Source organism: Dermochelys coriacea, chromosome 6 (genome assembly GCF_009764565.3).
Source record: "Dermochelys coriacea isolate rDerCor1 chromosome 6, rDerCor1.pri.v4, whole genome shotgun sequence".
Taxonomy (NCBI): Eukaryota; Metazoa; Chordata; order Testudines; family Dermochelyidae; genus Dermochelys; species Dermochelys coriacea.
This window is the reverse complement of record NC_050073.1, coordinates 58,216,562-58,242,927: the sequence shown is the minus strand read 5'-3', so window position 1 is coordinate 58,242,927 and position 26,366 is coordinate 58,216,562. Positions and strand designations below refer to the sequence as shown.

At 43.1% G+C, this 26,366-nt stretch overlaps 2 protein-coding genes across 2 annotated transcripts; one reads left to right on the top strand and one right to left on the bottom strand.

The window, feature by feature from the left end:
- Positions 1–800: 800 nt before the first annotated feature.
- PLEK2 (pleckstrin 2) lies at positions 801–15,528 on the bottom strand. The gene is made up of 9 exons (XM_038407041.2): positions 15,073–15,528; positions 10,387–10,551; positions 9,194–9,375; positions 8,808–8,899; positions 8,241–8,428; positions 7,564–7,665; positions 6,191–6,274; positions 3,151–3,229; positions 801–1,648 (listed from the first exon to the last, which is right to left on the bottom strand). The coding sequence occupies exons 1-9, from the start codon at positions 15,301–15,303 to the stop codon at positions 1,521–1,523; spliced, it is 1,251 nt and encodes a 416-aa protein (XP_038262969.1). The 5' UTR covers positions 15,304–15,528; the 3' UTR covers positions 801–1,520.
- A 5,207-nt stretch (positions 15,529–20,735) lies between these two features.
- On the top strand, positions 20,736–24,840 carry LOC122460798. The gene is made up of 2 exons (XM_043517398.1): positions 20,736–21,262; positions 21,296–24,840. The coding sequence occupies exons 1-2, from the start codon at positions 20,837–20,839 to the stop codon at positions 21,584–21,586; spliced, it is 717 nt and encodes a 238-aa protein (XP_043373333.1). The 5' UTR covers positions 20,736–20,836; the 3' UTR covers positions 21,587–24,840.
- Positions 24,841–26,366: the final 1,526 nt, after the last annotated feature.

Genomic DNA, 26,366 nt, shown 5'->3' with positions numbered 1-26,366 from the left:
AAATGGCTAGGGCCACTAATGGTTGTAATAGAGGAAAAAGGGGAAATCCTCTCTGAAGAGAGAGCATTTTTTCAGTATATAGCTTGGTGGACAGAAAACTTCAACTCAAGGAGGGATGGGCCTGTGGGTAAAGTACTGCAATGAAACTTAAGAGACATGGGTCCATTTCTGGCTCTGCCATCACACTTCCTCTGAGAGTTAGCGGAAGGCATGTACTACAGTATTTTCAAAGGGCTTCTTTTGGGCACTGCAGAAAATATGGCTGCCAGCTACGGGTGTTCAGAAAACAAGGAGAATTTTCTAAAATAATGTGAGCAGTCTATGTTCTTTGAAAATACACTTTCAGTATTAAGCATGCTCCTAAATTTGGGGTTCTCAGCACCTGGGTGAGGTCCCAGTAGGGAAAATGAGGTGCTGGTCTGCCCTGAGGGAGAAATGTTCAGAGGGCACAAAATGGCTGTTGGGCACTTGTCATTAGGACTCAGGAGCCTATTTTCTATTCATGCCTTTGAAAACCTCCCTATAAATCAACAAGCCAGCTTTTTTACTTTAACTGAATCTTTCCATGTGAAGGCTTTTGTGAATTATGTTGAGAAAATTATTCCATAACAATGCTATTTTGGCATAGAGGGAGATGTTTGGGATTGTGGGTGAAATTTGGGTAAAATTTTTATTTGTTCCTTGGGTGAAGTACCATTATTTCCTCACCTCTCAATCTGACCTCTGGGAAAGATCATGTGAAAAGGGTAAAGCTGTTTCAAGTACCCCCATTACTAGATTTAATATGATTGGGGTCAAGTTTACTAGAAAAGTGAAAAATTTATTGGTTTGAAGTAGAAACAACAGTAACTAGGATTAAATTATTAGTTATCAGTCCTTTGATGCAACTCAAACTGATCTCCAGCTGGGTGCACAGAGAAAAGCTCCCCCTTACCATGTATTGTTACACACCTGCCCAAGTGGATTGTGGGGTTCTCTTCTTCTGATATATAGCATTGGCCACTGTCAGAGATCAGATACTGGAGTAGATGTGCCATGGGTATCATCAGGTATGACAAATCCTATGTTCCTACAGCACCATGGGTTTTTCCAGCATAGCAGGAGGCTGGATCCTGGAGTAGGTAGATGAACAGACCGCTGTTTTGTCTCAGTGTGGTATTCCCTGAGGCAATCAGAGTGCAACTAAGCAAAAGACTCTGTGGTGTTATGTCAAGGGAGGTGGCCTCAGAAACCCGTGCTTCTGCTGGCCCAACCCACGGTCCTTGGTTCAGTCACTGTGACTGCAGTAGACATGGGCTACTGGAATGTACGAGTCTCATAGCAAAGGGGGACCAGTAAGGCTTTTCTGCTAAAGAGTGAAGCATGATATGGATCTGCCAGAGGTAGATGTACAGATTTGCTCTTCTATCTCATGATCAGCCATCCCAGAGTCAATACTCCCAGCAAAGACAGCAGCAAGCTTGCTCATGAATGTCAGTTGTTCACCCTGATCCCTGATTTGGGTGCAGAGTCCATTTTGCTCATGTCAGCCGCTTGATGGCCTCAATCCACTGTGCTCGCTCTGCCTTGGAACTGGCCTGGATGTAGTAATGAATGTCACTTTTAGTAATGATTTTGAAGAGGTTGCCTTGCACATTCCCCTTCACCCCTGCAGAGGAAGAGTGCAACAGGTTAGTGGAGCATGTAGAGAACTGGTTTGTGGCAGATGTATGTCTCAATGAGGGTGGAATTTGAGTTTAGCATAACTAAAGTTAGTAGTAGATCTTGCTGTGTGATTCTGGACAAGTCCTTTAATTCTTCTGTGCTTCAGTTTCTCTTGGGAATAATAATACAAATCTACCTCACAGGGGTGTTTTGTAGAATAACCAGGCAATGTTACACACTGTGAAGATAAAAAGCACTATCTAAATAGTAAATATTATTATTATTGGTTTTAGATACTATGGTGGTGGGTTCCTTAGAAAACCCTACAATAAATTAGATTTAATCTCCTGTCTGCTCCTGGCCATCATCAAGCTTCCTTTACATGGGGTTATATTCCCCATTCCCACGCTCACAGTTTTCTTTTAAAGGCGCTGTCTCATTGCGTCACTTATTATTAAGGCCGCATGTCTGTCATTGAGGTTGCTGAAGTCATGGATTCTGTGACCTTCTGCAACCTCTGTGACTTCTGCAGCAGCCAGTGTGGTTGATCCCAGGGCTGCCCAAGCAGCTGGCCCCGGAGACTGCCCGAGCAGTGGCTGGTGCGGTTGGTTTCAGGGAGCCTCCCACAGCAGCGGCTGGCCCCAGGGGGACAGCTAAGATTTAGTCAGGGGTATTTATAGTAAAGGTCTTGGACAGGTCACAGGTCATGAATTTTTGTTTATTGCCCATGACCTGTCCATGACTTTTACTAAAAATACCCCTGACTAAAACTTAGTCTTACTTATTATTCAGGATGAGGAAAGGAGGGAGGGAAGGAACCACTCAAGTGTGTCTCACCAGAAAGGGTCTCCCCATTTGAGACCCACATTTGCTGTCCCATACTAATCTTGTGCTCATTTGCTTTCATACTATAAATTATTTTGACAGCAGGAACATTGAATCACAAAGTTGAGATTCCAGACAATGTTGTTTAAGCTAAACAAATTCACCCTTCAATTACAGCCTCTTCCACTGTTATATTTAGTGTCCACTACATTTGGACCATGGCAGGTACAGAGGAAAAAGATGGTATCAGTAGGGAGCATGAAAAAGAGGGGATGCGGGACGAGGGACGCCTCTGAATAAAGAGCTTAACCTTAACCCAGCAAAAAGGAATTGTCCCCTTTACTATTAATTTTCCAGAGTATCAGCCAATGCCCTATTCCCTTCCCATGATTCATGTGGAGACCTGACTGACAAGCCCGAACAAAAAGCAAAAGGGGAAAGAGGCAACTCTTGGTGTATCCAAAAGTAGATCTAAACAGTCCCCCTGACCCAGCTCAATGGTATTGGGACAGGTATGCCATCTTCAGTCCCCTACCCCTTTTCTCATAGGAGACTCAGGACTGGTCTACCCACAGATTTGCACCACAATAACAAAGGCGTGAATTAAACTGATTCAATTATTTCAGGGCAAATTTGGGAGTAGACCAGCCCTCAGCAGGCAGCCTAAAGGTTCATGCTTACCAGTTGGGACTCCATTATCCTCCAGAGCTGAGACAAGGCAGCCACGGAGAGAAAACCCACCAACTGGTCTGTTTTCTTCCTGCAGTAAGAAAGGAAAATGGGGCCCAGTGGGAAGAGGTAAGAATTAGAACCCTTCCCTGAGGCAGACATACTGGATAGTGGTGAAGACACGAGATCACACTGAACATTTTGGATCTAAAACAAGTGCGTCTATGTCTCGGGAAAGCCCTCCCAGCACATTGATTCAATTGCATCACTTTCTCAGCCAAAGCTGTTTTCCATAGTAAATTGTGGGAGGTTAGTTATTTAAAGGGACAGCACTAGGATAACATTCATATTTAAAACCTATTCTCTGTTTTATAACAACATCTGACAACTTTTAAAAATCCATCAAACTTTCCCCTGTTGATGCTATTTGTTCACTTTATACTCTTCACTCAGCCAGGACAGTGAGACTTGATCAGTTTTGCTTCTAGGCTCTCTTGTGTTATCCCAGGGCTGTGCAGTTTGGGTTTACAGCACTTGTGGGGAAGATTTCAGTAAAATAAAGTTCATTGTCTGGTCTCTTTAAATGTCACTAAAACATTTCTAGTCACATGCCATTTTGTATTGTACTGGGCTTCACTGCATCGTAACTCAGAGGCAGCATTGTGTATCCACATACATAAGCTCTGCTATTCATTATACACATTTAGAACTGAGTAGCAGAAATTCCCGTTAGCACTCTGTGATCAGGCCCCTCAAGGTTACAATAAGGAGGACAAGAGAGCAGAAAAATCACAGAGGTGATGCAGCCTCAGGATGGGAAAGAGTCAGCCCAGAGAGGACACAGCCCCAGAGCAAAAAGAATCCCAGAAGAGGCATAGCCCCAGAGTGAGGTGTGTGAGAGAGAGGAATCCCAGAGGGGAGATGGCTCTAGGGGCAGACAGAGGAATCCCAAAAGAGCTAAGGCATGAGAGAGAATGTGGGAGTAAAAAAAACCAGAAAACCACACAAGGGATGTGGCCCCAGGAAATCCCTGAGGTTCCCAAGGGGAATGAGTGGAGGAATTCAGGGGGCACATGGCCCTGGAGAAGAAGTGGAGAGGGCAGTCCTAGAGCCCAATTTCCTGTGTAGTTGACTGTATTACTATTACAGTTTGTAAAAAGAAAAGGAGTACTTGTGGCACCTTAGAGACTAGCAAATTTATTTGAGCATAAGCTTTCGTGAGCTACAGCTCACTTCAGCGGATGCATTTGGTGGAAAATACAGTGGGGAGATTTATATACACACACACACAGAACATGAAACAATGGGTTTTATCATACACACTGTAAGGAGAGTGATCACTTAAGATGAGCCATCACCAGCAGCGGGGGGGGGGGGGGGGGAGAAGGAGGAAAACCTTTCATGGTGACAAGCAAGGTAGGCCATTTCCAGCAGTTAACAAGAACATCTGAGGAACAGTGGGGGGTGGGGTGGGGGGGAGAAATAACATGGGGAAATAGTTTTACTTTGTGTAATGACTCATCCATTCCCAGTCTCTATTCAAGCCTAAGTTCATTGTATCCAGTTTGCAAATTAATTCCAATTCAGCAGTCTCTCGTTGGAGTCTGTTTTTGAAGTTTTTTTGTTGAAGGATAGCCACCCTCAGGTCTGTAATCGAGTGACCGGAGAGATTGAAGTGTTCTCCGACTGGTTTTTGAATGTTATAATTCTTGACGTCTGATTTGTGTCCATTTATTCTTTTATGTAGAGACTGTCCAGTTTGGCCAATGTACATGGCAGAGGGGCATTGCTGGCACATGCTGGCATATATATCACATTGGTAGATGCGCAGGTCAATGAGCCTCCGATAGTGTGGCTGATGTGATTAGGCCCTATGATGGTGTCCCCTGAATAGATATGTGGACACAGTTGGCAACGGGCTTTGTTGCAAGGATAGGTTCCTGGGTTGGTGGTTCTGTTGTGTGGTTTCTGGTGAGTATTTGCTTCAGGTTGGCGGGCTGTCTGTAAGCAAGGACTGGCCTGTCTCCCAAGATCTGTGAGAGTGATGGGTCGTCCTTCAGGATAGGTTGTAGATCCTTGATGATGCATTGGAGAGATTTTAGTTGGGGGCTGAAGGTGATGACTAGTGGCGTTCTGTTATTTTCTTTGTTGGGCCTGTCCTGTAGTAGGTGACTTCTGGGTACTCTTCTGGCTCTGTCAATCTGTTTCTTCACTTCAGCAGGTGGATATTGTAGTTGTAAGAATGCATGATAGTGATCTTATAGGTGTTTGTCTCTGTCTGAGGGGTTGGAGCAAATGCGGTTATATCGCAGAGCTTGGCTGTAGACAATGGATCGTGTGGTATGATCTGGATGAAAGCTAGAGGCATGTAGGTAGGAATAGCGGTCAGTAGGTTTCCGATATAGGGTGGTGTTTATGTGACCATCGCGTATTAGCACTGTAGTGTCCAGGAAGTGGATCTCTTGTGTGGACTGGTCCAGGCTGAGGTTGATGGTGGTTTTTATGATGGTTTTTATGGCTGACTTAGAACAACGCTTCCTCAGCTCTCGTCCCCTAATGCCCCTACTCTACTTGCGCTACATTGATGACATTTTCATCATCTGGACCCATGGAAAAGAAGCCCTTGAGGAATTCCACCATGATTTCAACAATTTCCATCCCACCATCAACCTCAGCCTGCTGGAAATGGCCTACCTTGCTTGTCACCATGAAAGGTTTTCCTCCTTTCCCCCCCCTGCTGCTGGTGATGGCTCATCTTAAGTGATCACTCTCCTTACAGTGTGTATGATAAAACCCATTGTTTCATGTTCTCTGTGTGTGTATAGAAATCTCCCCACTGTATTTTCCACCAAATGCATCCGATGAAGTGAGCTGTAGCTCACGAAAGCTTATGCTCAAATAAATTTGTTAGTCTCTAAGGTGCCACAAGTACTCCTTTTCTTTTTGAGAATACAGACTAACACGGCTGCTGCTCTGAAACCTGTTATTATAGTTTGTAAGAGACATGTACATAGATCTAGTGTCTGAGGTCAGCAGCTCATTGCTCACTCACCTTTGTTGGGTCGTAGTAGTGCAGGAAAGCAGGGTCAGCCCTCAGAACAAAGCGCCTCACCTTCCAGTTTTTCCTCTTGTGTCCCTGAGAAGTGAGAGGGATGAACAATTAACCCTCTCATTGTCAGTGTGGTTGCCCTGTATTGGAGACACCTCCCCGTGTAACTATGATACTTCCCATGAAGAGCCTAAACTGTGGCTTTCAAGAACAGTCAAAGACAATGGTGGTAACAGACTTAGGATAGAGGTCTTCCCTGAAATCTTGCCTCTCTGTTGAACCAGAGAATGAACTTCCTTCCCCGGGGCAGTACACACGGCACACATCTACCTGTATTTAGCAATTTTACACCTATAGGGATATGCACAGATTTCTTTTTCTGTCAGGGTCGACACTACTACAGAATAATTTTAAAGGAAAAGAAGGGAAGAATCTAGGTGAAATTACTTGACTCCTCTCCCTTATCTTGGAGCCCTCAAACAAATCTATTCACTCTGAGTGCTCTGAGAATTCACGGGATCCCAGGCCCTTTTGGATTGCTTTACCCCTCTTTTACAGTGTCAATAAAAACACTTCAACCCTGGAGAAAGGAAGGTGCATCTAGTTTCCCATCACCCACACTGGCCAACGCTTCACAAAGAACTCCAGAAAGACATCTAACAGCAACACATGTAGTGGGATTCCCCGCACCCAACCCAATGAGTGATCAGTTTATGCCATCAAACCTGAGGATTAACAGCAAGCTTGTTCCTAGCAAGTATCATAAACTATGTTTTACAAACTAAGGACATGAACCTGCAAACAGTTATTCATTTACACATAATTAATCACTATATGAACATGAATAACTGCTTGCACGAGTAGATTCTACACATACATGAGTTAGATGCATTTCAATGCTGAGTAAAGTATCTCAGTAAGGGGACACAACAGCTCCTTAACAGCACTACATGACAGGTTAGGGTAGGTAATGAGGAAGAATAGTGCATCCCTTTGAAAGTGAATGTAGTTACTCAGGATAGAATTTGGATTTTGGGCAGGACCTCTGTGCTCTTCCGGAAATTATTTTATAATCCTCAGTAACATCCCTCAGCAGTGAGTTCTACCACTCACTTATTTATATCAACAAATAGACTCTCATTCTCATTTCCAACCTTGCTGTTTTCTCTGCAATATTGCTAACATGAAAGCTAATTCTGCTGGTCACCTGACAGGTTAGGACAGGTAATGAGGAAGAATACTGCCTCCCTGAAAGTGAATGTAATTATCCAGCCTTGCTCTTGGCATTCAGCTTTATCCTCTATGCAGCCCAGAGAACAACTAAAGTTGTTTTTCTCAATTCTTAATGAGCGAAGATGCTCAAGTGTCATGTTTACCTGTTTTACTAAATATCCTTGTTTTACAATTGTTCCACTTAATTCAAGGATGTGGAGGTGCAGTTCTTCCCTGGAGCTGAGTTTCCTCTTGTAGCTTTCAGCCTGCAAATGGAAAAAAATGGTAACTGGAAAAGTTTTGGTTAATCTGATGAATGCTAATTAAACAATATACAGAATAGCTTTGTACTGACCTCATAGTCTTTCACAAACCTGTCATTAAACACATTTTTTCTCCAAAGGTATATATCCAATTCCATATGCCTATTGCATATCTCCTCAGTTGTCAGAGTGCAATGGACAAATGAATAACCACAAAACAACACACACACTCACAATAGCCCTGATTTTTAGCAGCCTGGCCACCACTAATGCAAAAAGAGCTAGCTCTAGGGACTACAGCTGTAACCAATTAGATGTGTAATTCTCCTATCTGTAGGTGCCTCCATAACCAAATTTAGTCATTCACCTCTGAGGGAAGTAAAAGCCTTGGAAAGTATTAAAAAGCCCAAAGCTTCTCATTTTTAATTTGTCCTTCATATTTTTTTCACCTTTTATATATTTTGCCATTTGGTACATGTAGTGTGTCCCCCTCACCTCCACAACCTCTTTACCAGCAAAAAGCAAATCTGAGTCAGGAGGGATGGGGAGATCCTACTGCTAGAAGCCACATTACTTACAAACATGTACAGTGCTGTGGAGTCATCTAGGAATTGCTCAGCTAGATCACCATTGCGCATGGCTTCAGTGCTCCGGGCTCCAACAGGCTTGGTGAAGTTTTCTTCTATCAGCATGGAGGCCAATGTCACAGCCTCAAATCGAGAGGCAACAAAATTACTGGAGATCAGCCAGTCCACCAGTGCGGAACCTACAAAGAGAAAGGCAGCTCTCAGACAGAGAGACACAACACGCTTGCTCATCACAGAGACACACAGACAGACAATCCTTGCCAGCTGGCTCATCCCGGCTTTATCATAATGGCAATGACATATTAATGTCAAGCATAGGCAGGATTCACCAAAGGCGCTGGATTCTACATTTGCTTCTATATTTCTAAAGAGAGGGGGATAAATTTATAATTGAGGAACTTTTTGAGGCAGGGCATAGATAGGCCAGTACATTCTGTTTGCCATAATCTCTTCTTGTATAAAAATAATCTGTTCTTGTATAAAAACTCCACAGTGGCTCCCTTTTCTCTGCAGCAAAGTATCAGGCATTGGGAGGCTGGTTATCCAGAGCTTATGTACCTGTAAAGCTTTCTTTATATGTGTTGCCTTGTTCCATGTTGTGAGTCAGTTTAATTCCATTACTGTTATCATGCATTTTGTCCACTATGTGGCTGTAAAAGAGCAAAAGAGAGCAGTGTTATATGGATGGACAGACAGACAAGCAGGGAATGTTATATGACCTAAAGCCACAATTGATCAGAGCTGTTTTAAGGATAAGTAAATGAGTTGTGCCACAATGCAGGGCAACAGACACCTACTGAAATTTCCTTCTAAACAGTGTGTCGGGGAAATGGACTAATCATCCCACCTGAGGTCCCATGATGCAGAGCAATAGACTAGATGTGTCACTGAATATCTTTCATTTCAAAGTATCCTAGGACTGGGTGGGAAATGTTTACACTTACTTGAGGCTGATGTTTGAGGGCAGTTTGAAGGAATTTTTCATTCTGTGAAGCTGTTGAACCTGCACTGGGTGGCCAGCATGAATGGCTCCAGTAATGTCCAAAGCCCAAGAGTCCCGCTCTTCTCTGGAACAAGATTCAAGGAAATATTCTGTGTTGGTTTTTGTTTTCAGCTTAATGACCAGCTATGGACAGAAAAGTACAAAAGCAATAAGAGCATTTATCTACCACGCATGGAATGCTCCCCTGATGCCCTGTCTCATGCAACAGAAGCCCCGTCAACCACTGCAGGGAATCCTGATCAGTTCATTGCCAGAAGGACATCAATCACAGCTCAAGTCTGGAGATCAATTAGCTCCAAGTAATAGCTGTATGCCCAGAGCCATATACTCAAGAAAGCGGATTGGCCAGAGATTATCCGGTTAACACAGGGATCTACAACTTGGAAATGGAGCTTTCACATCTACGTTAATGGTTCAAATCTGACCTACATTGGTAACAGCTGAAAGACATTGCTATACTCATTCTAACAACCCAGATTTACTGAAATACAGACTCAGCAATATATAGTTACATGGATTTGTACCATTCAGGGGAAGGTTGCATTGCTGCTGCTCACCTGTGGCTAGACATAGAGAGGACTTCACACTCCAGAAACTTTCAACAGCAGCAATTTCTCATTAGAAAATAAATAAAAGGAAGAGGAACCCTGATCTGGCTGCTAGCCCAGATGCACAGTTCAGGGAAGGCAAAGAATACAACTAGAGCATAGGTGCACCATTGGGGAAGATGAGGAAAACATATTCCTTCCTCTTTCTCACCCTCACCATTTACTATGCTGTTCATGTCCTTCTCGGTTTGACTGCAGAGCAGATGAATTTTCATCTATATCCAATTCTCCCCTCCACAGCCTTTTTTTTTTTTTTAGTATATGATTGCATCTCTGAGCTGGAGTGTTCAGAGAAAAAAAACCAGAGTGGAAATCCTCAGAGACAGGATAAGGAAATCCAGGAGTAACACCTTGACCTGGCCTTCTCTGCTGAAAGGCTGCTCAGCATCAACTGCGCACAGTTCTAGAGAGGCATGCAGGGGCAATAGAGGAAGAAATTGAGGAAGTCAAGGGAATGAAGGGGAGAAATCAGAGAATAAAAAAGTCATTGCAAAGAAAAGAATGGTGATAATGTTTCAAGACATACCGGTCTGTTCTCATAGTCCAGGCACGGGCAAGTGATAGTGCAACCATCCAAAATGATCCTGCCCTTAGGAGAAGAATCCTTCCTGCCTCCGTCAAGTTTATAATACAGCAGCTTGTCCTGCAGCAGAACAAACCATCTTGCTTTCCAGTTATGGACAATATGTCCCTATACCAAAAGAAATTTCCTTGGTTACTTTAAAGACAAGCTTGGAGGAGTATTTCTCTTTCCATCTACTTTTCTTTTGGGTAGGTGAAATGGTAACGCTCTTATTATCCTTATATACAGACATATTTTTAGGAGTCTCATTGGAATGGTTGTTATGTATATGTAATGTTATGTAATGGTTGTGATAATACAACCAACAAATCTGGAGAGAGACTGCAATGGACTTCCTTCATATGGACCATTACCCTGGAATTTTGTTAAATGCCCAGAATTATTAAACCAAAGTCATGCTAAGGAGACCTTGATGCATGCTGGAACTTTGCTTTCTAAACTGACTCTTGCTGATATCTTTTGAGAACGTGCAAGGTCATATTTCTTATGAGTTAGATTGTTTTGATTAAAAGACAAGTCTGGAAAGGACTGCTAGTGGCAGCTGGGGTAGTTTCCCCATGGACTAAGAAAGTATAAATCCCAAAGTGATCTCAAATCAAGAGGGCTCCCCCTATCCCTTTTTGTCAGATTCATTGTTTGCCTTGTGTGCAGCTCTTTCTCCCACCAAGAGGAAAGAAACTGCAAATTTATCAATTTACCACCACCGGAAACTCACAAGTTGAGCTTCAACATGACAAGTTTCCTCTGTCAATATATCTCCTCTGTCTTTATAAAATCATTGGACAAAGGAGATGCAATTTTTATTCTTTCCCAAACAGGGGCCTCATCTCTGATGGCAAGAATTTTTCTGGCAAAAGCTCGAAGCAGATGAGTGACTCAGAGGAATGACCAGCCTGCAACACTGGGAACAGGGAGCTGGTTTTGGGCAGGATTTACTGTATTGTAACTCTGAGTTGGAGTCAGTGGGAGTTCAGAGTGCTCATCACCTCCAAGGATCCAGCCTGCTGGCAGCAGTAGCATGGCTGCTGTTTGATGAGTAAATTTCAGTTTAATTCTCTATCAGTTTTGCACATTGGTAGGTTCCATGGTTCCAGGCAGCCTAGAAAACTCTTGGCTAAGCAGCTGGGTTTTTTCTTACATTTCCCTAATGCGAATTGGTGCTTAGTCATATCAGACTTGCTGCCCATCTCCTGTGACTAAATGGCTTCACTATGCTGCTGTTTCCTGTGCGTTCCTTTCATCCCAACCAAGTGAAGGCTGCTAAACCGCCAAATGCCTCTTGTGCTATAGTGCTGGGATACAAGCGAAAACCTCTGTGATCCTGTAGTGTGATTAACTGGAGCTCTAAGGCTGGTTTTAAAGGAGAGCTTGCCCAGGGGAGTGGCACAGACATGCCTGGTCCTGTCTTCTGGTGACAGTTCTGGCTTTATGGTGCAGTCGAGCTGACTTTACATATTTCACAGGAGATGGAGCTTTACAGTCAGTCAGTGAGGCACCAAGGTAGTGGAGGCTTCATCATGTTAAAAAAGGTGGGTAAGGCAGAGACTGGGGAATGTGCAAGGTCCAGTCACTGCAGAAATCGTGGGTCATTAATGTGTTTGGGATTGGGAGGGAACATTAACGATTTCTATGAAAACTGGTGTAATGTGGTTCTCTCAAACCTGACTAAGTCTGAAGACATCTTGCCCTTGCTAAGCAAAAGCTAACTGGCTGGATCAGCCTTTGGTTTTGTTCCTTCTCTTCCTTCACTCCATTTTTTCTTTCCTTTTCTCTGTCTTTTTCCAGTGCCTGTGAATTCCCTCAGCTACTTTTCTTCCAGTTCACATTGTCTGTTTTATTCTTTCCCCCTTTAGTGAGTCAGTCTCTCTCCTTCACTTATTTTTCCCCATCTTTTACATGTCCTTGCCTTGTGTTTATTTGTAGTCCTTCACTCTGGTTTTCCTCTCTTCACCTTAATGAACCTCTACCTCTTTTTTCCACTCCATTTCTCTCACTCAGTCCCTCAATCTCTTCTCTCCCTTCCTCTCTCTCCTACTCTGTATTCCTTCCTCCTTTTCACCCCTTCCCGCCACCTCTCCAGCTGGTGCCTTTAGATCTTCCTGCCCCCCTCACTTCCACTGCTACAGTTGGACCAAGAGGTTCTCCATCCACTCACTCTCCTGCTAAGACCAAAATCACTGCTGCACCCATCCAGGCAGTGCTTAATTTACAATGAAAGAGGTGCTGGGGCTCAAGCAATAAGGTACTGGGGCTCAAGTAATTTTTTTACATTCATAACTGATGTAGCAAGCCCAGAGATGCCAGGGCTATGAACTGCCAAGCCTAGGGGTGCTGTGGCTCAGCCCTGGCAAGCCCTGGCACAAATTAAGCACTGCGACCAGAGCAACCTCACAGCTGCTCTGGTGCATTTATGCCTCCTGGGTAGAGCTGAGTGAGAATTGGAATTTCCATTCAAGGGGAAATTCTGCTATTTCAATGTTTTTGTCCCACATAGGACAAAAAGGAGAAATATCAAGTTTTTTTGCGGAATGAAAAGTTCAAAAAAAATGTGATTAGGAAACAAAACATTTCACTTCAGCCTTTTCAATTGAAAAAAAAACTTTTCAACAGTCCCAAAATCAAAGTGTTTAGCTTCAGTTTCTTGAACTGACCAGTTCAGCGTTCAACTGTATTTCCCTATCATGGCACATTGGGAGTTGTTGTTCAGTTCACCTGAGACCCCCATTCTCCCCTCTGGGCAAGGCTTCCTGGCTGGACAAACCCCATCATGCACCAGCAGTCACATCACTCCCATGAAACACCATACTGCTCAGAGGGAAGACTTCAGTGCCTGAGGAGAGAGGTAGACTGGCCAGGGACCCCAGCTCATAGGAGAGAATGGGGGCCTGAAGTACAACTCCTATCAGGCAATGCACCATACTCAGGAAATTAATTTTTATGTTGAAATGACTCAAAACAAAAGGTTTTGGGGCCTGTTCTGGGCCAAGGTGTTCGAAGCACCACAGGCCTGACAGGAGTACTCTGAAAAAACGAGGCTTACACACCGCTGCGAGTTAATGGCTTTACTGAAGGTTAGTGACACACCCGCAATGGGGACTTCAAGCGTTGCAGTCACGGAGGTGGGGAACCCAGCACACTGGAGCTCTGCCTGGGACCGAGTCTGACGGAGGGGCAGGCAGCCAGCATTAATAAGCACTACACAAAAACAGCTCATGAATATAGAATTAGGTACTTTCCAAAAGGGGTTTTCCGCTACCCGGCAAAGGGCCATGCGAAGCAGTTGTAACCGGCCGACGGCTGGGTTTCTATGTCCTACAATAACCTGTTAGCACGAGAAAGCCGAAGTTCCCTAGCTAGGCCGTAACAAAGTCTTCTGCAGTCCCCTACAGGGCCATTTTACAATCCAAAATATTCCAGTTCAGGCCAAACCCACCCTAAATTAAATATTTAATTTAAAATTTTCCAACAGAAAGGGAAGGAAAAAAGCAGCAAAAGCCCTGCTCCTAGGTGTTCTCAGTGAGAAGCAGCAGTCATCAGTAGCAGTCAATGGCTCTTCCCTGGCTGAGAATGGCTGGCTGGCAGACAGTGGGGAGCTCTTACTACCTGAGCTGCCTTGGGAGCCCTGCTTGGTACATTAGCACCAGTGATGCTGCTGTGTAGTGCACAGAAGCATTTCCCAAGGTGGCTTAAACCTCACAAGCCCCTGGTCAGCATTGCCCTTTCTGTATTAAAATAAAGACGATTAACAACAAGTAAGACAGACCCATAGTAACAACAAGCTTCTGCTGCTGCTGCCCAGAAATAAGTTCCCCTCTCCACTACTGGTTGTGATCCAGCCCTGCAAGGGGGAGGGAAGACCTGCAACACAGATCTTCTTTCAGTTGCTTTCACCATGGTTTTAGCTGAAAGCATCTTACGTGCAGCTGCGAGAGTGTGTCCTGTTTCCTAATGGGCCTGTATTCATGCTCATGTTCTGATCTTCCATAAAGTTGATACTTTCTCTTTCTTTCTGAATTCCCCTTGCATGGGCAATGGAACGCAATATGCCGATCTAGTTAGCCCCAGAGAGAAGGGGCTCTAAGCCTCTTCCAAGAGCAGAGACTGAAAGCTTCACTCCTCACCTCTATCCCGCTTCTACCACCAGCCTTCTGCTAGGTTCCTCTACCTGCAATTTGCTGAGGAATGTTCTGATGAGTGTATAATGTTGTTTTTTTGATAACCAATGGCTCTTTCACCCTCTATGAAAACATTGGTGCAGGGAACCACAGCCAGGGAGGTTAACTCTATAAATACATGCACCTTAGACAGACATTCTGTGGTTGCACTTAAAATGCATCCAGCAATTCGAAAGATTTTACATATTTGAGAGGTTTCAGAGTAGCAGCCGTGTTATTATAAATTTGTTAGTCTCTAAGGTGCCACAAGTACTCCTGTTCTTTTTACATATTTGAGAGAAATTCTCTTTGAAGAATAGGGAATAGCAGTAGAACCCATAACTACTTTCAAACACTTGTACTAGGCCTGGCTCCAGCAGACCCTCACTTCAGATGCAACAGTCAGTTATAAGAGTTAAGTCAGCATAAATATGTCAGTTTCAAAAGAAAGCCAATTCCTGTCTGGAGCTCTTACCCTTTTAACGAGGAATCCCTCCTTCAATATTCCACTCACATCCTGCATCCTGGCTGCCAAGTAAAGAAGGTTGAGAGTGTGCTGCAAAGCGTTGAAGCAATTGCCAACTGTTCCTCCGCACAAGATTTTTAAAGAGGATTGATTTCTCCAGGACCTTCCTCCTCTGTGATGTCTCTTTCCTGCCCTGCCTTTCCCTTCCCTTATCCTGCTTGTGAGACAGTAGTTAAACATTGAGCTGACGCAACACCTGCCCTCAGGGAAATGCAGAGCAGTGAAAGTTCAACAGGATTGCAGTGCTGATTCCATAGAACTCAGTATGGTAGAAAAACACCCATCTGGTGACTCAGGACAAGCAGCTGCAAAATTATATGAATCAGGGAAGAGACAAAAAGAAAAGGAGTACTTGTGGCACCTTAGAGACTAACAAATCGGCTGCTACTCGGAAACCTGTCATTATGCAAGGGAAGAGACAGGCATTCTGTAGGTGGAAAGTGGAGGAGGAGAGGAGTAAAGGCTCTAATATTCAGTCCATCAAGATTTCAGAGAGTTCAGTATGAGCTATGAAGTTTCTCTTCACAAATAGGTACAGGGATATCAGAGAGACAAAGTGAGGGAGGTAATATCTTTTACTGGATTGACTTTAATAAAGATATTTCCTGACGCACCTTGTCTCTCTCATATCCTGGAATCAATGCTGCAAATAATTGTAGAGATACTGAACTGCTGGACACCTTAAAGGACAAGATATTCTTGCCCATGAATTATTGTAAAGGTCTTGAAATAATTTATGTTGGGCTTTAGAAGAGTTGTGGTTTTTTTAAACACAAAGCCCATATTTTGGGCTTAAAGTGCCCTCTAAAGATGTGGGCCAAAATTATCCAAAGTGGCTGCCTAAAGTTAGGCTTCTAAATCGAATTTTAGACAACTAAATTAATGACCTGATAGTTAGAGATGGTGTGAATAGCCCCCCAACCTCTGCCCAAAAAGCATGACATCTACTGAAGCTTCAAGGTGCTCATCACATCTGAAATTTAGGTCCTATATTTTGGTGCCTGAATATAGAAGTAAACTAACTTTAGGCACTAATTTTAATTTTTTTTGGCCATAATACATCCACTTATTTAGGCCTTGAACAAACAAACCAATATCAGCTAATAGAATTTGAATCAGAGAGGACAGCTGTTTTTTTTAAGTACTATCCTTTCCTATGAGGAAAAACTTGCCTTTGTCTAGATGACTGAGGAAATTAAAATCAGTCTTTGTACATTGACAATATAAAAAAACAACAAAGGAGCAGCAATGCCTTAGCTTTCCTGCTGCTGTCCCAGACAATAATCCAAGTGTGAGTCACAAGATGGGAAGTCTTAATCACTAACTGCTGTACATTTGTACAGAGCATGCTTACACACACCCGAAGGAAAAGGAACAAGCAGGTAATTCTTTTATCTTTACAACATTGTTTTACTCTATCTGGCAAAGAAGGTAAAGACACTTCAAAGGTATTTGAACCTGACAAAGCAGCAGGAACTTTACTCAGGGAACAATCCTGCACTGACCACTGGGGAGAGTAGATGGGAAGTAATGGATTTTCCCCCCACCCCCCACCATGTAATTTTTGTTCTTCAAAGATAGAAAAATCAATTACTATAAGTGTTAAAATATATAGGCAGGAATTTTGAAAGAAGCCTAAAGGAAACTTATGTGGAAATTCAATGGAAGTTGGGCACCTAACTCCCTTGAACTCAGCTGATTGTGAAGTTTGATTTTTGATCAAGAGATATCAAATGCAATAAATATTGGACTAACACATACATTTAAAGGCATGTAATGGGGAGAAAACTGATGGCTGCAAATGGAAAATACCAAAGTAGATAACGAGGCAAGAGAGATGTGTTTTCAGGTTTCTAAGTGTCTTACACAATATAGTTGTAATCACCTTTCTAAACTTCAAGATGGCATACAATTCCTTCCTAAGCTGGCCCACCACCATTAAGTTTTAGTGCAGAATTAACATTTACAGATAATTTATAAGCCACTCATAAAAACAGGCTCATAAGGACACTGAATAAAGAAAAGCAGTGGGTGTAAGTGCACAGAATATGTGTTATCTCATTATTGTTAGTTAACACAAGTCCAGACATGCACCCTTTAGATAAACAGCAGTTGGAGTCTAATATTCCTCTGTAGGGCATTAAGGCTTGAGGCCTGAATTCCAGCATTGTTCAACTTGTTACCGCACACAGCTCGCAAACTGGTGGTTAACAACTTCATGCTAGGGAAAACAGGTAGAAGCCTGCATGGGTGTCTCTTACTCAGACAGTGATCTCAAAATTACTCAAGAACTGATTATTGTTGAAGATCTAAACAGTGAGCTGGTTCCTTTCTCTTCTGCACACAGGGGAGTGAGCAGACACCCAGGGGCCACATTTTCTGTGAGAAAGTACCTGCAGCCCAGAAGAATTTTATTAATTATGGTGAACCAAAATCTTCCCATGGTGGACAACAGATGGCTGTATATAATATTTCTCTCTGAAATATGATTAGTTGATGAAATATGTGAAGTAGTTTATAAAATGCAATCAACACAAAACAGTCTCAGGGGTACACATACAATTCATACACAACACACTGTATTGAACCATCAGGACTAATAATAGGCTGTCTACAAAGACTATTCCACGGAATGAATTCAATACTAACATCACTCAGGCAAAAGCATGAGATATGAGCCTTACGCCATAACCTGCAGGTCAACGGGGAGAGTGAGTTCTGGAGCAGAGGACCCTCCACCGGGGAAGTTCTACCAGCAGTCTCGAACCATACAAGTCTAGGGAGCACTAGCAAAAGCTATCAGGTCTCCAAGTGTTACACTAAAGTCTGTCCTTCTTCTAGCTACCCTACCCTAGAAGGAAAATAACTCTGCAGAACATCTTATTTCTTTTGTGGGAACAAGATGACACTGAAATAGAGACTGAGAAAGAAGTTTTCCCCAAGTTCATTTGTAAAGAGCATTTTAGTTTCCATAAGTCAGTATTGGGTTTTAATAACAGGACAGGGATGCTTTACATTTTTATTACCAACTCTCACCCCAAAGGATCCCAAAGCACTTTATATACTGGAATTTACATAAAACATTACTGAAATGCAACTGTCTCTGAGATGAAAGGGGCATTGGAGGCTCCTCAGGGTAAGCAGTAGGTAGACATTACTCACCATTACAAAATGGTAGGATACAGATACCGTAGGATTTTTGGCTGCTGCTGTAACCTGACCCAGAGAACAACTTTACATTTCAGTTTAGCCCACTTGATTTCAGAAATCATCAACAGCCACAGAGCACACACTTCACTGCACAAGTCAGGGGAAGACCAAATTTTAGCCAAAGTCACCAAAGAGGAACAAGGGATCTTTAGTGTCCACCAAAACCAGATGACATTTTCCCCCTTTTTAGGATTTGTCCAAAGGACCATTACTGTAGTGACTGCATGATCTGTTTGTCTACCTCAGAAAGATGAATGGCTGAGTCTCCAAGTGTTACACTAAAGTCTGTCCTTCTTCTAGCTACCCTACCCTAGAAGGAAAATAACTCTGCAGAACATCTTATTTCTTTTGTGGGAACAAGATGACACTGAAATAGAGACTGAGAAAGAAGTTTTCCCCAAGTTCATTTGTAAAGAGCATTTTAGTTTCCATAAGTCAGTATTGGGTTTTAATAACAGGACAGGGATGCTTTACATTTTTATTACCAACTCTCACCCCAAAGGATCCCAAAGCACTTTATATACTGGAATTTACATAAAACATTACTGAAATGCAACTGTCTCTGAGATGAAAGGGGCATTGGAGGCTCCTCAGGGTAAGCAGTAGGTAGACATTACTCACCATTACAAAATGGTAGGATACAGATACCGTAGGATTTTTGGCTGCTGCTGTAACCTGACCCAGAGAACAACTTTACATTTCAGTTTAGCCCACTTGATTTCAGAAATCATCAACAGCCACAGAGCACACACTTCACTGCACAAGTCAGGGGAAGACCAAATTTTAGCCAAAGTCACCAAAGAGGAACAAGGGATCTTTAGTGTCCACCAAAACCAGATGACATTTTCCCCCTTTTTAGGATTTGTCCAAAGGACCATTACTGTAGTGACTGCATGATCTGTTTGTCTACCTCAGAAAGATGAATGGCTGAGTGCACATTGCCAGCATGCAAACCTAGGGTTTCTGGGAGCCTACATACTTAAAAGCTTGAAAACTAGGCCTTCACCCTCCACTGTAGTACACCATTATACATTTAGCTCTAAAGCAAGTGGTTATGAGGTGAGATACCTAAGATGGAAACAAACTACCAAAATATTAATTCAAAAGAATGTGATGAAAAACATCTAGATAATAGGACAAAAGTTGGTAAAACCTTATCAACAGCAGCCATTTCAAAGCATTAAAAAAACTAAGTGCAGGTTGATGGGTTAGTGCTTCTTAGGAACAGTGTAGCTATCCAGATTCAGGGCTGGGTTTAGCATTCTATTATTGTGTAAAAATCTATGAGAAACAAAATTTCCCTGTCACCTCAATGTGCAGATTCTGCTCCAAAGTTGATCTCTCTAGCCTTACTGCTATCCACAGTTCTTGTGTCTCAGTGACACCACAGCAAATCAGGCTAGAAAGGGTTAAACATCCTGCAAAATAATTAACCCACAGAAGACGTGGGGAGGGTGGACAATGTAATCAACAGTCCCTGTCTATGCTATATTCTGATAATTCAGAGGTCAAAAGAACATCCTATCATGTAAATGAATTGTAAACACGGTATATCTCAGTATTCATCTCTCTTTGGAATGTACTGTGAATGGTGGAGGAACAAGAAAATGGCCTTATGTTAATTTGTCTAGCTAAGTACCAGTGATGGATCTCCTTCAAAGTCATCCTAATTACCTTTTGTTCCCTGAGGAATTCCAACTCGTCAAAAGACATGAAATTGTATAAAAGATCCTCGGGTCCTGATTCTGTCGTCTCAGATCTGCTAAGGCTTCATCAGGGGAAGGTTGAGTCGCAAGATTGAGGTCCCAGTTGTGCTGGTATGCCCTGAATATGAGATTTGGACATTGGACTTTAACCTATGAACTATTTCTAAAAGAACTCTTTGCAATTACAAAGCTCACACCATCTTTGTTATGAATCTGCACCTCAATGAATTGAACTCATATCTGTATGTATATTGATCTTTTAACCATACTCTCTCTCTTTTGTTTTTTAATACATTTTAGTTTAGTTAATAAGAACTGGCTGTAGCATGTATTTGGGTAAGATCTGAAACATTCATTAACCTGGGAGGTAATGCATCTGATCCTTTGGGATTGGTAGAACCTTTTATTTTATATGATGGAATAAGAGTTACAGAAATATTCATCTTATTTGACTTGGGTACCTGGATGGAGGCCTGAGGCTGGATCACTTTAATGGAACTGTGTTGTTTGGACTTCTGAGTAGCCAGTAAGGTTAATAAAGAAGTTGTTTTATGCTGGTTTGGTGAATCTAAGTATTGGAATATCCATCTGCTTTTTGGGGTTTGGCTGCCCCATTCTTTGCAGTTCACCCTAATTGAGTGACCAGAGCTGGCTCCCCACTAGGACCCCAGTCACAGTAGTGTAGTCGGCAAGATACACATTATCACAGGTTAATTGGGTTTTTGGATCAGAACCTCATGCTTGTCAAAAAAATTAATTTTGATATTAGAGAGTTTAAGGGTTAAAAATCAGTTACAATGAGTGTGCAACAATCATATGAAGCACTTTGTAGAAAAAGCCTTGAAGATTTGTGCTTACAGAAAGGGTTGTCTTTTAAGGAAAAAAATCCAGATCAAGAACTGAAAAATCTGCTAATGGCAAATGATCAGGAAGCAGACCCAGTGAGAATGCTTGCAATAAGAAACAAACAACAACTTGAATTTGAACAGAAGCGTATGGATCTTTGTTTACTGGAGAAGCAAAAGATAGCTAAATGGAAAAAGAGGCTAAAGAAAGGATTAATAAAATGGAAAAAGGTCCATTTAAAGCATATAGAATGGCTAGCTGCTGAGAAGGCTCACCAGATGCAACAGGAATCTGCCAGACTTCAGCTCCAGGTGTTAGAAGAGCAGAAAAAGCTAACACAACCTGCAACTCCATCCCCTCTGGACAACAAAAATTGGGTAAGAACTTGCCCCATTTACAAAGATAATGAGGACATAGAGGAATTTCTGTCTATCTTTGAACATCTATGTGAAATTCACCATATCCCAGAGGCTCAGCGTATGCCTGTCCTGCTGACCAGATTAACTGGGAAAGCCAGGGAAGTGTTCAATGAAATGGGTATGGATGAAGCCTTGAATTATGTAAAATATAAATATACTGTATTAAAACATTTTAAGGTTACCTCTGAAACTTACAGGTTGAAATTTAGAAATTTTAAAATGTCTAATGTTTTTTCTTATGTGGAATGTGCTCATAAACTGTTAGATTTTGTCAGTAAGTGAATTACTGCTGAGAAAGCTTTGGGTAATTTTGAATAGTTAATGCAATGAATTACACTTGAACAAATGTTAAATTTGGTGCTAGATGAGATCTGGGATGCTATATGCGATGGAAAGCCCAATTGTGTTTTGCAAGCTGCTGAAATTGCACTGAAATTGTCATGAAAGAAGTAAGCCCCTGGGAAAGAGTAATCACTATTCACCCCAGTTTAAAAGAAAGGAAGGGTCTAGGAGTAAATCTAACCCCAGCGTGGATAAAAAAGCTCATGGGAGCCTAGAGTTCAAAACCTCTTACGCTAAAGGAAGGCCGGTTACCTGTTACCAATGTGGAATGCCTGGGCACATAAAGCCAAATTGTCCAGAATTCGAAACCACCCCACCACCTTATACCCCTGTGAGTGCCAAAACCATATCTATGAGTGCAGATGCTAACCCTGTAAATGTTAATGTTATCTCCCTAGCTCCAAAGGAGAATGTAGGGGATGGACAGGGTCTCGTGAATTATGTCAGAACTGAGTCTTGGAGGCGTAGTGACAAATTTATTAGAAATTCAAAGGTGAATGGTGTGGATTGTCGAGGTTGGCATGACACAGTATCAGACATTACTTTGGTTAAGTGTTATGTCCGAGAGGAGGACGAACTGGCAGGCAAGAAGATAACTGTTCTGGCTTTAGCCAGGTTTCCTGTAACTGTTCCTTTAACTAAGATCCATCTGGAGTGGGGCAGATTTTAATGGTGAACTGATGGTAGGCATTCGAGATAAACTTCCAGCAGATGCTCTGATAGGGGATGACATTATGACTGAGTTTAATACAGTTAATGTCATAACAAGGTCTCAAGGGAAGTATGGTGCTGATGCCTTTAGCTTGCCTGATGTCAGTGAAAAGAGCTGCGAAGGGGAGGAGATGGCCTCCAGCCCTTCAGCTATAGAGTCTGGCAGCCCGTAGGTGAAAAAATCTTCCTGATGTGTCAGAGATGGTTCTGAATTTAAGTGAAATCAAGAAGGCATTTATTGTGGCCCCATAGAGCAATGTTTCATTGGAACTGGCCAGGGTCAGTGCTCAGAGTAATGCCCCAACTGAGGAAGGAAGGGCTACAGTCTTGGTAATTGATGGATTGTTGGCAAGGTTATGCAACATGAGTATCCCTATACATTACCAGTTACCAGTGTGGAGAATTGTGACAGTGAAGGAAATGTTCCTGTGTCTGTTGGGGTAATGACTTGCTACCCCAGTCTCCAAGCAGTTGTCTGTGAATAGCCATGTGTGCTGGGACAAAAGAAAGGATATCCCAAGCTGTTTGTCTGTTAAAGGGGAATGTTTCTCCTGCTCTTTTCTGTTCGTAGAGCAGACAGAAAAAGCCTGTCAGCCTATGATGATTGAAAATTTATCAGTGGACCCAGAGTTGATTCTGGATACAACTAAAGCCCAGGAAGGAAGTGGTCCTAAATTTGTGTCTGCTAGGGATGATAACATTGCACTAGGTTGCATCCAGTTAATGTCATAAATAGCTCCCGGAGACCAAGCGATTAGGGTGCTTCTATTTTGCCTGTTGCTAGTGTGTTGCTGGGTAAAGATATGGCAACTTTGTCTGATCAGGGTGATATCATAGCCAGGGCACAAGAAAAGCATGAAGGTGATTTGACTATGTTACCCACTGACCAGAGGCGGCTCTACCAATTTTGCCGCTCCAAGCAGTTGCTGCCGAATTGCCCCTGTGCCTGGAAGAGCGGCGGAGCTGCCGCCCAAAAGCCGCAGAGGCAGGAAATGCGGTGGAGCTGCTGCCAAATTGCTGCTGTGGGACACGGACTGCCACCCCATTCTGAATGCCGCCCCAAGCACCTGCTTGGAAAGCTGGTGCCTGGAGCCAGCCCTGCCAATGACAGTGTGGAAACTTGTAACAAGGAAGAGAATATTTTAATCTTGTGACTATGAAGTCTAGCAGTTTACCTGAAAGGGGGTTTTGTGAAAATCCTCCTGATGGGACGGAGGTGATTCTGGATTTAAGTGAAACCCAGAAAGAGTCTGTTGTTGCTCAGGAAAATGTTCCTTTAGTGCCAGCTCTATGTGAAAAGGGTAAGGACAGAATTTCTGTGAAAAATGGGTTGTTGCTTAGAAAGATTCCTGAAGAGAAAAATCTGAAGGGTAATTTTTGCAAGCAGTTTGCTGCAACTGATGGGTGTGGAAGTGATTTGATTGAGTTAACTCAGGGTATAGAGAAAGCAACAGTTTGTTTGGGAGACTTGTTCCAGTTCCTAACTGCCAGAGTCTTTCCGAGGTGTATAGATCCACTGACTTTGCTTTAGAAAGACCTAGTGTGGATAGCTTTGAAAAGGTTTTAAATGAAATAAAAATTGTTAGGGAATTTAAACAGCCCTACAAGCTTGTTCGGGAGACAATGTTGTTGGAATATGAATGTCTCCATGTTGATTCTTTAAGTAAATTGTCTGTGACTCAGGTAGTGAGGAAAGATCGGGTTATTGGGTTACAAGGATGCAGGGGAGAACAGGCAAACTCTCATCTCTAGATATTTTGGATATGACTTGTAGTCTCTTAGTGGACTTCTGATTCCATGTGGAAGCAGAGGTTGGTAATGGAAGGACAAAGGAACCTGGAGTCTAACATGCTAGTGAAAATGGATGGTATCTCTTTAAGACAGAGTCCAACCTTGGAATTGGTAAAGCTTGAGGATTTGAAAACTAGTAAACAAGCTAATGTCTGTATTGATGCAAATTACCTGACTGACTGGGGGGAGAAAGACTTGTCCATAGCCATTAGCAAAGAGGACATGCCCAGCCACCAATGGATTCTGTTACACAAAAGAGTTCAGATTTTTGACCCTACTGGACAGGGAGGAAGGGAAGGATTAAACCTTGCAAATAAAAGCCATAGTAAAATACCAAAACACCAAGGAAGTGGTTAACTGAAAGCCTATGTTAAGGAAGACCCCGAGGTCAAGAAAAAGCTACAAAGATTCAAAAGGGATATTGAACAAGATGACCTAAAGAATGATTTGTCTAAACCAAAGGCTTGCATGACAAAAATTACTGTAAATGTACACTTATGATAAAACTGATGTTATTGCTAATGACTGTAACTAACTTGTTGCTGATACCAAGAACTGTAAAAATGTACAATATGCATGTTTTTTTTTTTTTAAAAACACTTGAATGTGTTGGGGGTGATACATAAGAATTCATTGTGTTGTAAAAGCCTTCATGGTTATACTGTTTCATTACATGACAACACATACTATGTTAAAAGGCCTGGTGATACTGATATTTCAGAGTTAGTGCCTGTATCTAATCTTGAAACTGTACACAACAGAAAAACCATTTCAAGCTTGAATTGCTGTTCATAAAGGGAAACTGAGGTAAAACATCTTTATGGCTGAATGCCAGAGTAAGTGCTCTCTAATGAACATTAATGGCTATGTTAAGTTAACACATAGACCAAACCCTGGAATCACTAAAGTGTTTTGCAAAGTATGGGCTAAGTTTTTGGCTGGGCCAAAGCATGCATCAGTAATTTGGCCTTACAAAGAATTAAATGTAAACACAGCTCATATCAATGTTGGAGGGTACTTAAGGTGTATCCAGAAGCGGTTCCTCTCAGGGACCCTGGGGAGCTGGGAGAGCACAAGCCTATGAGCCCGTGACCACTTGGGAACAGCGTGAAGATGGCCTATAACCATTCCCTTAAGAAGGACATTGTAGAGCTGTGCAGAGAGAGAGAGGGCTGCACATTGGAAAGCTAAGGCACAGCTAATTGCTTAGTTGGAAGAGGAGGATTGCTCTAAGGAGCCGGTTCCTGACCCAGCTGTGGGCGCGAGAAAGGCTGGGAGCAGCAAGGCAGCCCCAAGGCCTGCACTGGTTCCTGACCCAGCTAGGGCTGCGAGAGAGGCTGGGAGGAGCCGGGTGTCCTGGAGACCCGTTTCCCCAACCAGCGGGGGGTCTCCACCGTGTTTCCCCTCGGTGGATCTGAGATGGATGGAATTGGAGCTGAGATTGAAGGAGTCAGAGGACCATGAGAGACAGGGAAGGCGTGAAGCAGAACAGCAGGAGAGACAGTGGCAGCATGAACTGGCAATGGCTGAGCTGAGAGGCAGAAGGACCCATCCAGGGGATCCAGGCCCTGCCCCTGTAACAGCCAAGGATTTGAATTTGAATCCAGGGAACCAATTGGCAGAGACTGAAGCAGTCAGGGAAAATGCAAATGACCTGGCTGGCAAGGGGGAGGAGCTGCCTGTATGTAACCAAAGTCCTGGAGCTGAGTGGGACAGAGATATTTCCTGCCCCCCCCGCACATGTGACTGGTGGCTCATGCTGGCTCTGATCCTGTGAGAAATGCAGTGGGCTCGCTGCCTGCCATCACTGGGACAGTAGGGGCGAAGCTGAGCCCAGGGGAACTGGAGATCCCAGCCGAGTGTGGAGAACCACTGCCAGGACGGGACAGCTGCCAACCAGGGCTGGCTTGTCCAGAGGTACAAAAGGCCCGGGACAAGGGTAAAGCAGCCTTGAGACATCTGCCTGTCATAGAGGAGCCTTTTCAGAAGGCCTCCCCCGATGGAGAATCAGTGGTGGAGTATGTACTGACTTCCCGGGAAAAGCTCACTGAGCTGTACTGTGACAGGGAGAGGCTGGTACTGGCTGCATGTGGCCACGGGGAGAAGGGGGAAGATCCTCTGGTGGATCTCTTCCCTGAGACAAGAGCCAGCCCCTTGTTGGAATCAATTCCCCTCTCTGACCAGCTACCCCTTGCCCAGCAGGCAGAGATCAGAGAGG

Bases quoted from the DNA above. Each gene is read 5' to 3' on its own strand.
- PLEK2 (XM_038407041.2), bottom strand. From the start codon at position 15,303: ATGTTTAACTACTGTCTCACAAGCAGGATAAGGGAAGGGAAAGGCAGG. The intron at 8,429-8,807 runs GTACATAAGCTC...TTCTCTTTGTAG, and splicing joins ATATAAAGAAAGCTTTACAG to GTTCCGCACTGGTGGACTGG. The intron at 1,649-3,150 runs GTAAGCATGAAC...CTTCCTCTGCAG, and splicing joins GGATAATGGAGTCCCAACTG to GGGTGAAGGGGAATGTGCAA.
- LOC122460798 (XM_043517398.1), top strand. From the start codon at position 20,837: ATGAGTGTGCAACAATCATATGAAGCACTTTGTAGAAAAAGCCTTGAA. The intron at 21,263-21,295 runs GTAAGAACTTGC...AAAGATAATGAG, and splicing joins CTCTGGACAACAAAAATTGG to GACATAGAGGAATTTCTGTC.